General features: G+C 45.9%; 1 protein-coding gene across 1 annotated transcript in view; it reads left to right on the forward strand.

Annotated features, from left to right (window-relative positions):
* The first annotated feature begins 6 nt into the window (after window positions 1-6).
* Msra (methionine sulfoxide reductase A) overlaps window positions 7-11,257 on the forward strand; it is a 254,975-nt gene continuing 243,724 nt past the window's right edge. The window contains exon 1 of the mRNA XM_013024254.1: window positions 7-135. Coding sequence (XP_012879708.1) covers window positions 57-135 — 79 coding nt within the window. The 5' untranslated portion in view covers window positions 7-56. The remainder of the gene's footprint in view (window positions 136-11,257) is intronic.

An 11,257-nucleotide genomic window follows, 5' to 3' on the forward strand; every position in this document is an offset into this window, starting at 1 on the left:
TGCTCTCGGCCACAAGGAAGGCTCGCCACCTCCTCCGCCTCTTCCCGGTCCCCAGAATGGGCGACTCCGCCTCGAGGGTCGTGGTCGGCCCCCAGGAGGCCTTGCCGGGCCGGAAGCAGCCGATCGCGGTAGCTGGTGAGGAGCGGGCGCATGCGCAGCAGCCCGGAGCCCACCGCGCCCGGCTCCGGGAGGGTCGGAGCTGGCGGTCCGCGGTCTGCGCAGGCGCACTGAAGCCGCAGAGCCGGGAGGGTGTGGGGGGGGCGGGGATGGGAGGGTGGGCGGTCAGGGCTGGCGTTCTGCGCAGGCGCACTGACGCGCAGGAGCCCCAGCAGTTGGGATTTGGCGGGGTGCGCGTGCCCACGTAGCTGAGGCTGGGGCTGCGGGCCTGCGTTCCCGCTGGCACTCTTCTCTTTGTTCAGCTTTTCCGCTCCTTAGGAGGAAATCAAGCTCTCTGGAAGAGTCTGGCAGATGAGTCTAGCTGGCGTGGAGTGCAGCTCCTGGGCTTGGGCAGGGTGAGAGATGGGGGGGGGTCGCCTTCTCGGCAGGATGCCCTGCCTCGATGTCCTTCTTGGCCTGGAGGCCGCTGAGACCTAGTGTGCAGACTTCACTTTTGAAGTTTTTATGCCAGTGTTCTGGCTGCAAGAATGGTTCCCAGCTTCTCGTTACCCCCAGGACTGCTGGCCTCTTCACCCCCCCCTTTACGCCCCCCCCCACTTGCCCGCGATGGCTCAGCCCCTGTCCCGGCTGATCCTTGAGCTAATTGGTCATTTTAGAGCAATGTTTTCACACTTTCCAAAACGTTGTGGTTATTGTCACACTGATACTTTGGATACAGTAAGGAGGAAATTTTAGGAAAATGATGATAGACCTGGATGCATTTAACCTGCTACAAAGTTTGCAAAAAGCTTTTTCTCAGTTTCTGTTGGGGATGGGGGGGGTACAGGTCCATCGCTACCAGTACCATGAATTAACATGCACTTATAATGTAGGACTTTATTTTGAATTAACATACATTTGTAATATGAGGGTGGGTCATACATGTATTACCATACTCACACAGTGCTCTTTAAATGAATTCACCTCCTCCACCATCTTCCCATCCCCCCCTTACACATTCAACCTCTGATGTGTTTCCTTATGTTTTGAGTGTATGCATATGCATATACATACACATGCAATACATATACACATGCAATACACATACACATACAGTCCCTTGAGCCTCTTCATCCCCCATATTCGTTCTTTATCGTCACCCCCATGTCCCCTCCTAAACAGTTCTCCTTTTATGTTCATGCCGGGACCATATTTTGAGCAGCACAAGTTGAGAATCCCTAAGTCTGAACTCTGAAATGCTCCAAAATCTAAACGCTTTTTGAGCACCTCTTTATATCAGAGGGAGGAAATTCCAAACTCGACATCATGCACTGGGACACAGGCAAAGGGACGTTGGAAGGGGTTGAGTTTCATGTTTAGACTTGGGATAGTGCACTCACTATCTTATAATGTGTATGCTAATATTCCAGTCATTTCCAATGAGAGATTCTTAGCCTAAATTACCTTGCTGCAGTATCTTACAAAGTGGACTTGCCCCTCACATTAAAGGTGGTGGTGGTGGCATCTCATGCCTGGCTGCTGAATCAGAGGAACTTGGACAATCTGTCTTTAAAACAAGCTTTCCATGCCGGGCGCCGGTGGTTCTCGCCTGTAATCCTAGCTACTCAAGAGCCTGAGATCTGAGGATCGCAGTTCAAAGCCAGCCTGGGCAGGAAAATCCATGAGACTCCTATCTCCAATAAACCACTAGAAAACCGGAAGTGGTGCTGTGCCTTAAGTGGTAGAGCTCTAGCCTTGAGCTGAAGAGCGCAGGGACAGCGCCCAGGCCCAGAGTTCAAGCCCCATGACCGACAAAAAAAAAAAAAAAAGCCCTCCAGATAATTCTGATGACTGCTCTAGTTTGTAAGCTACCACCACGGAGGTATTGGAACACAAAGTGGCGTTTAACCTTTTACCTATGGCTCCATGCCAAAGAATCCTGTGTTGGAGAATTTCCCAAAAATTCTTCCATCCTTCTTACCCTTCAGGAGTTCTAAGTGTCCATGTGTGAAAATGGAACCACGGCAACTACAGGGGTGGGGGATGGGAGAGGTGAGAGGGATGGGAGGGGTGACATCGATCAAGGTGCACTGTACTCATAAACCGACTTGTTGGCTTAAACCCCTTTGTACAACTGCTTACAGATAAAAAGAAAAATGTCGAGTTTTACAAGGAGGCCATTTTGAGGGTTTGCGGTAAGAAAAGGTAGAGGCACTTGGAAAAGGGTATGACCTTTTTCTTATTCACAGCTACACATGTAACCCACACATCAGAGGTGTTACCTAAAGCAAAGCTAGAGGAGGACAAGCAACATGTGTGGTCTCTGAAATTTGTGATTTTTTGGGGGGGAGGGTAAATTGTGGGGCTTCTACTCTAGGCCTCGGCTCTGTTCCTGAGCTCTTTGTGTTCAAGGCTGGCACTCTACCACTTGAGCCACAGTGCCACTTCCAGTTTTCTGGTGGTTCATTGGAGATAAGATTCTCATGGACTTTCTCATGGTTTTGAACTGTGATCCTCAGATCTCACCTTCCTGAGCAGTGAGGGTTATAGGTATGAGCTACTGGGCACCCAGCTTCAAACTTTTATTATTCCCCCTCACAATGAATCAAAAAATAGATTAGCCTTGGTAATTAGTTACTATTTTACATTGAATTGTAGGTGCTAACCAGTGTGACCAGACAAGATAAGACAATTAGAAATTACAAAAGAAGGAAAGAAAGATTAGAAATTCTTAAATACATACAGGAATATAGTAAATGGCAAAGGTAATAATCTCAGATCGGTGCGGACAAGATGGAATATTAGGTAATTTGTGTTGGGACAGTTGCAAGATCATATGGGGACAAAGGTGCTTTTTTTTTTTTTTTGGTCAGTTATGGGGCTTGAACTCTGGGCCTGGGCACTGTCCCTGCGCTCTTCAGCTCAAGGCTGGCGCTCTACCACTTGAGCCACAGCACCACTTTGGGCTTTTTCTACTTAGTGCTAAGGAATCGAACCCAGGGCCTCATGCATGCAAGGCAAACACTCTACCACTGAGCCACCTTCCCAGCCCGACAAAGGTTCTTTATTATCTTAATTTCCAGACATTTAATGATAATAATCTCTCACACTCACTGAGTGTACTGTGTGACGGACACTGTCATGCTATTTATTAATATGTTTAGTATTCACAGTACCCCGAGAGGTGGTAACTGCGATGATCCCCATTTCTGGATGAAGTCACAGAGGCCAGAGCCTTTGGCATCTTACCCACCCTTGCGTACCTGATAGGTAGCTGGGCTGGCTAGGCATGGGGGCAGCTCACTTCCAGACAGCTATAACGTCGTTCATTTAGTTAAATGTAAAAATGAAACAACTAAGTATTGAAAAGGAGAATTCTTGGGGGCTAGGAAGGTGGCTCAGTGGTAGAGCGCTTGCCTTGCGTGCCTGAGGCCCTGGGTTCCATTCCTCACACCACATAAGCAAAAAGAAAAAAGCCAGAAGTGGCGCTGTGGCTCAAGTGGTAGAGCGCTAGCCTTGAACTGAAGAGCTGAGGGACAGCGCCCAGGCCCAGAGTTCAGGCCCCACAACTGGACCCCCCTAAAAAAACCAAAAAAAAGGAGAATTCTTTTAGAAACTTCATGTAAGAAAAGCCCTTGTATCAATAACTGGAGAAATTAGACAATGTGAAAGATTGATAAATTAGATCACATCAAAATTAAAGCTTTTTGATTGTTTTGTGTATGTGGCAAAAAAAAAAAATCACCTAAGCAGAGTCAAGACAGCTTGGAGTACACAGGTGCATCACATACCACAGGAGGACCAATCTCTAATATCCAAGAAGCTTCTAGAAGCTAGTAAGGACAAAGCCAGTATCCATTAGAAACACAAGAAAAGGTTTTGAATACAGTTTACAGAAAAGAAGGAACATTTGATTGATATAAAAAGATGTTCTGTTTCACTTCCAGTGAGGAGAATGCAAATACTCTTTTTCATTTTTTAGGTTGGCAAAAATCCAGAACTTTGATGGTACACTCTTTGATGGTGAACTCTTCTAGTGTCAGCCGGCTGCACTCCCCTGGAAGGCAGCTTGGCAGTATCTGTTATAGATTTCAATGCATATACCTTTGGACTCAGAAATTCAGTTTCTGGGAATTTGCCCTTCAGATGCACTTTGCACACATGCCAAATGATGACGGTACCAGGTTATTCACTGCAGCTTGGTGGGCAATAGCCAAAGGTTGGACGCAACCCAAATGCCCGTCAGTGGGGGTAGTTAAGTAAATGGTGATCCATCTTCACAATGAACTATGCAGCTGTAAAGAGGATGTGGGGCTATTCTATATGGAGAGTGTGCCAGGGTAGAGTTTAGGGAACAGACAAGGTCAGAAGAGCACAGAGAGTTTGTGAGCAAGTAGGGAGATAAAAATATGCCTGCACAAAGCAATTTTGAAAGGGTAGCTAATAGAGTAATGTTTGGGCTGGGTGTGTGTGGTAAGATGAGGGTGGCTTTACGTCATACTTTGTAACTTTTAATTCTTCTGTGTTTAATTCTGTGTTGAAGTCAACAGCTCCACACTGAAGATAGTCTCTTCTGTGTTTAGTCTAATTGACCACCTTTTAAAAGAACCATCTTTTGTCATCCTATTCTGAGTCGTTTTAAAATTTTGCTCTCATTTTTTCTTGTCAAGCACATTTTCTTTTCTGTTCAACTTGCTTTTGTAATCAAAATCTACATTTTGGCATGATTTAAAAATCTAAATTTAGAAGGTGAAATTGGAATAAGTTAACCCAAGTCATTTTACATTTCATAAATATTCATCTTTATTGAAGCATCAATTGTAGTAGCATCATTTATACAAAGAAAAGGTCTTTGGGGACCAGTTCCTTCCACTATTATGTAGAAGGCATTGTATGTTGCTTTTATGGTGAGTGATATACATGGATTTATTTTAAAAAGAAAATGATAGGAAATAGTTTTCCTTTAAAAATTTTCCCCAATGTGTGAATTATTTCTAAATTGTAGGACACAGAGCCGTTGTTTTTCATTTTGCATCCTGCCCAAGGTCTTAGATTGTTTTGCCCTCTCTTCCAGAAACTCTGTTTCCCTAACATCCCATGGGAAGAGGCCCTACATACCTCCAACCATCCGATCCTCCCCTCTACCTACAACCTTATTTCTCATGGTGCAGAGCATGAGGCAGAGTCCCCTGGGCACAGCATGTGACTCTGTCTGTATGGATTGCATACTCTGTGATGATTTTATTGGTTCTTTCATTAAATGTCTATAAAATGTCTGCTTTCCCATGCCTTTTCTTATCTTCCTCTTGCCTCAAAATTTGCCTGGCTTGAATTCCATTTTCCCCATTGCCTCTTTAGACATTATTAGCTGAGTAGAATTTCTGCAGCCAATGGAAATGTACATGATAAGGAGTGGATCGGATCATGGTACTTACTCTTTGTTGCGGTGATTGTCTGTCTGCCGCCTCTCCTGTCCAGCCTGAACGATCCCTTCCTTCTCTACTGGGCAGACAGTTGCGTGCTGCTTTCTGACTCCTGTATTGCCTGGCTGCCCCAGCTCTTGCAGGGCTATTTAGGTATTTTCATGTCCATTATCAAACTCACGCCTCCTCTCCCTACAGGATGAAGAGGGCGAGGCCATGGCCTTTGAAGGGAGCCTTTTATCCTCAGGGCTGCAGTGCCCCAGAGTGCGCTGCCCAGTTTGCCAGGCCCTCAGTCATGGTTTGTGGGTATTGGTTAGCGGATGCTGGATCATGGGAAGAGGGCCCGGAGGTCAGTGACAGCTCGGCAAGGAACGAACAGAAGCCTCTTTGTTGAACTGCTCTGGCGGCTTCCTCGACGGTGGGTGGCCGTGCCCTTTCCTAGGAAGAGCCCCTGGGTGGCTCTGACCATGGAAACTCTGGGGATGCCCGAAAGACTGAATTCTGCATGAGATGGATGGTGAACGGGTGATGCATGAAAGCCATGAGACTTCTCCCTTCACTTCTTTCATCTTTCTCTTCATCAATTCGCAGTTGCTCTGACACATCATGCTAGTGACTATATAGTGAACAGGTAGTACCGGGTTGCACACTACTTGAGGGCTGGCACAGTAGGCAGACAGTGAACACTCGCACATCCCAGACAGGTGAGCCAGGCTGGGAGAGCCTGGGCCAGTGGGACCAGGGGACTTGGGCCTGCCATTTGCTGCTTCCCACGTTACTGGTGTTTACCCCCATCATATCTGAAAACATGAAGTCCAGTGTCTACAGCCAAGTAGAAGTGTCCACAAGACGTGGGCCTGCCACCTCTCCTTGTTCCCGTGACAGTCAGTTTATCCGCCGCCTCTCATCTTTGCTAGCTCAGAGACTCCACCTGCTTTTGCTGCAGGGGGCAGAGTTCTTGCTATGCCATCCAGAGCTAAATCAGCTTTCTAGTGAGTCCTGGGTGGTGTCATATAGCAATTCAGTTAACTTGTATCTGTCTCTTTGTCACATTTTTAAGCTAAATGAGGATAACAGTTGGGAGTGTGACTGTGGCCTTTTCTTTGGCATTTGCTGGTATTGCCTGCTTCCTTGTTTTCCCCTTTCTTCTCCTCTTTCCCTTCATTTTTTTTTTTTTTTGGGTCCGGTCGTGGGGCCTGAACTCTGGGCCTGGGCACTGTCCCTCAGCTCTTCAGCTCAAGGCTAGCGCTCTACCACTTGAGTCACAGCGCCACTTCTGGCTTTTTTCTTTTTGCTTATGTGGTGCTGAGGAATCGAACCCAGGGCCTCATGCATGCAAGGCAAGTGCTCTACCACTAAGCCACCTTCCCAGCCCCTGGGCATATTCTTTACTGAGTCACACACCTATTTCATACCTTGTTTTGTTGTTGTTGTTGGTCGTGGGGCTTGAAGTCTGGGCCTGGGCACTGTCCCTCAGCTCTTCAGCTCAAGGCTAGCACTCTACCACTTGAGTCACAGCGCCACTTCTGGCTTTTTTCTTTTTGCTTATGTGGTGCTGTGGAATGGAACCCAGGGCCTCAGGCATGCAAGGCAAGTGCTCTACCACTGAGCCACCTTCCCAGCCCCCTTCATTATTTCTTTACCTTGGCTAGTTTCCTTCATGACTAGCTACTCTTGCCTGTGAATGGATCTTGAGATCCATGTGTCTCGTCTTGCAGAAGTTCTGTTTTCCATTTCCAAATGCTGACAAGAAGTATAGATACTGCTGTAACCCTGAACTCAGCTCTAAAATCCAGTGTGCCATTTCTCCTTCAGATGTCAGGATGCACATTTTACCGTCCTCCTCTCTGTGGATGGAACTCTTCCCAACATCTCTCTTAGGGAGATGTCCGTGGGTCACAGCCCAGCAACAGTGACACTTCCCCTTGTGTTTTTGAGCTCCTAGCTGGGTTGTACCTTTGGCCTATCAAAACATATTTCCCACTTGGTGAACTATTTGGTTACCAAATGCGTCATGCTTGATTTTGAGTGGGCTGGAATCTCTTCTGTAAGCTGGGCTTTGATGAAAGGTAACATAGATTATTGTCTCTCATGAAGAAGACACACTCCTAATACTTCTGTAGGACGCTTATGTGAGTATACATGATGTTTTCCAACAGGATATATTTCTGATCTACTACCTTCTTCAATGAGTTTATTAAATTTTCACTATAAATTTGCATTATTACCAGAAAGACTGGTATCAGTGAAATTGGAGGAAATGCAGTTATAATACATTTTAATGAATATGTTCCTATTACAGTCTAAAATTTGAAGAATAAAATCTAAGAATGTCTATGAATACCTTCCCAGAGCATATATGTAAAATGAATTTTTTAATATTGATCCTGGGGCTTGAACTCGGGGCCTAAGTGCTGTCGCTGAGCTTTTTTGCTCAAGGCTAGTGCTCCACCACTTGAGCCACAGCTCCACTTTTAGCTTTTTTGGTGGTTAATTGGAGATAAGAGTCTTACTACTTTCCTGCCCGGGCTGGCTTCAAACTATAGTGCTCAGATCTTAACCTCTTGAGTAGCAAGGATTACAGGTTTGAGCCACCAGCACCTGGATTTATCTTTGATTTAAAAATATTTGTGTGTACTCTTTGGTAATTTATAGTTCTATTAGATGGAAATCTAAGAAATATTGTTCAGCTGAAGCTGTAAATTGCTCTTTGTCTTACTGAAAACATTTGACATTTGGCAGATTATACCCTAAGGGAAGAGTCATAGAAATGAAACACTTTGAGGGGGATTCATAGTTTTCCAGCTGGAGAAAATGAAATCTCAACTAAAGAATTTTGAATGAACTATAGGTAGCAGATGAAAGCAACTCACGTTATGGTTCATGGAATGGAGTAACTAGCTAGCTGTTAAAACAGGAGTCCCAAGCAAACTCCGTGTTTGCTTGGCTACCTATCTTGGTGCCTGCCTCTGATTATAACAACAGAACTGCATAGCTGTGGTTGAGACCAAGTGGCCCCCAAAGACTAGATATTTGTTATTTAGACTTTTACACTGTAGTGTCATAAATTCTTTCTTTTCGTTTACCCAAGCTAGCTTTGAACCATGATCCTCTGGTCTTTTGCCACTCAGGTAGCTTTACAGGTGTGATCCACTGGTTCTTTGCTTGCTTAATGTTATACAAGTAATTTAACTTCCACGAATACACATATTTTCTCTATCATAGAGCACAAGTTTATTTATTTGGCCTCCTGCATGCCTATGCATGTTTGTGTTATTCCCTAACTATTAGTTAAATGAATGAAAGAATGAGCTTATACTCCATGTAACCTTATGTTTAGAAGTTGTCTGTTCAATAAAATCCTTTTAGGATGGTGCAGATCAATAGACATGAATATTAATGAATCTCACTCAATAAGTGGACATTATGTTCTTAACTTACTTTGTAGTACAAACTATCTTTAGAAATTTAGTTATGAGTGCTTGTGTACATTCACTGGCTGACTTTTGGAATAGTTAGTAGAGGAGGTCTGAGCTCTTAGCCTCCATATTGCAGTGTGTTTAATATTTATGGAAGGGATGTATTTTCTACAAATATGTAAAAATATTGGTGCGTGGAAGAAAATGGCTCTCAGTTTGATAGAAGAAAAATATCTTAAAGAGAGGTGCAGTTATGTGCAGTTTCCCAAGGTAATAGTAACGTGAAAGAGACATTGTTTTACGATCTAGAATCAGGAGATGATTTTATGATTTAACAAGTTCCACAAGAACTTTTGTAAGGTTATCAGCAGCAGTGTAACTGCTATGGAGACCACAGAGCAATCTTAGCGTCTGGATTTATTGCATTTGCTGTGCTTCTTCAGTATCATTCTTGCTTTGCTCCTGCGGGTACCACTTTCCTCTCTTGACTTTAATACTGAGATATGGAAACTCATTTATGCTGCGCATATGATGGTGGGAAGTGAGTGCTTGTTTATTATCTCTCTCGCTGGGACTTCTCCTGACCAGAGGTAGAGCTCGGCTGGCTCTGTATTTCAGAAATGGTTCCTCTAGTGAAGGACGGGTTGGTTTGGAGGGAGCATTGGCGTGTCACCCTCGGACAATGGGTCTCAGCTGTTTCGCATGTGCCAGCGAGCTGCATGACCTTGGGTGAATCTGTCTCAGTTTTGTCACGTAGCACATAGAGACCGGGGTTCCTTCCTCACATAGGTGTTTCTGGGGACAGGAAAAAAGATGGGGAAAACCCCAAAGCAATTCTTTTGCAGTGTGAGTGTCCAGGGACATTTAGGGGACTCCCTGCTGGTACATGGGTCACTGAAAGGGCTGTGGGGTGGGGCTGAGAGGTGGCCTGGGGAGGGTCGCTGCCCTTGACCTTGGTGTGGGTTCCAGCGTTCTAGCCTTCCTTCCGGAGGGACTGGCTCGGGGCTGCCTGAGAGGCACCATGCTCCCCTCTCACTTTTTGGGGAAAGAGAGTCCCTCCAAATGGCCAGTGTGGGGGTGCTTTCCAGAGATGATCTCCTTTCTGGCCATCCCAGAAAGAGAATGACTTGGGTGGGGGGAGGCGGTGGCTAGTGGACACGGATGGAGGAGAGTTCCTTCAGAGGCAGGCAGGGCCCATCTGTGCCGGCAGTAGGACCTGCAGCTGCCTCCACTGTGACTCCTGCCTCTGGGCTTTCCTTCCTCAGCCCAAGCCTTTTTCCAGGAGTCCCCACCTCCGCCCGCACCGGCCACATCAGGGGAAGAGGGAAGGGCGGTGGGCTGGAGGCTGTGGAGCACTCACACTTAGAGACCTGGGAGAAGGGGTCGTGGGGCTGCCGACTGTGGTGCTCAGGTGGTGGGCCAGGGAGGAGGTCAGCGCTAGAGAATGGCAGTCAGACGTGAGCAGCACGGAGTCTGCATCACCTTCAAGACATTTGGTTGGAAAGGAGAGAAAGGAGAGGAAGGAGGTTAACAGCAAGTTCAGAGAGTAACACAGCCTGGTCTAGCCTAGAACCCGTGATCCTCCTGCCAAGGGGGACAGTTACGGGTGTGTACCACCAGACATGGCAGAGACTTGAGAAGAAAATATGAGAGGATGGTGAAGAAAGTAAAGTCCTTAATTTTCACTGCTTTTTGCCATTCTGGATGTGAGCTCCTGTTTGCCTGACTACTCTCCCCTTTGGCTGTCAAATCATCATTTCCTTCCTATCCCCTCCATCCTGTCTGAGATTGCTGACAACAACTTTTTATTTTATCTTATTTTATTTTAAATCTGTGCCCTGGAAGTGGCACCGTGGCTCAAAGTGGTAGAGTGACAGCCCTGAGTGAAAAAGCGCAGGGACAGCGCCCAGGCCCTGAGTTCAAGCCCCACAACTGACCAAAAAATCTTAAAATCTGCTCTTTGTGATCCCACTGGTATATGTTAATCCTTCTGCATTAGCTAAAATGTGATCATCTGGAGTTTCTATGCGTCAAGACATCCTCAGGCCATTTTATTCACCTCACGTTGCTGTTTTTACACTTTTAGGCTTAATTCTTTGAAAGTTTTAGGCTATAAGTCCAAGCAATTTCTTTCCAGAACAATGGCCTAAGAAATAAAATGTACAAAAAACAGTTTTGAGGGCTGGGAAGTTAGCTCAGTGGTAGAGCGCTTGCCGTGCATGCCTGAGGCCCTGGGTTCGATTCCTCAGCACCACAAAAGCAAAAAGAAAAAAGCCGGAAGTGGTGCTGTGGCTCAAGTGGTAGAGTGCTAGCCTTGAG

The sequence above is a fragment of the Dipodomys ordii genome, unplaced genomic scaffold (assembly GCF_000151885.1).
Source record: "Dipodomys ordii isolate 6190 unplaced genomic scaffold, Dord_2.0 Scaffold74, whole genome shotgun sequence".
NCBI classification, from domain to species: Eukaryota; Metazoa; Chordata; class Mammalia; order Rodentia; family Heteromyidae; genus Dipodomys; species Dipodomys ordii.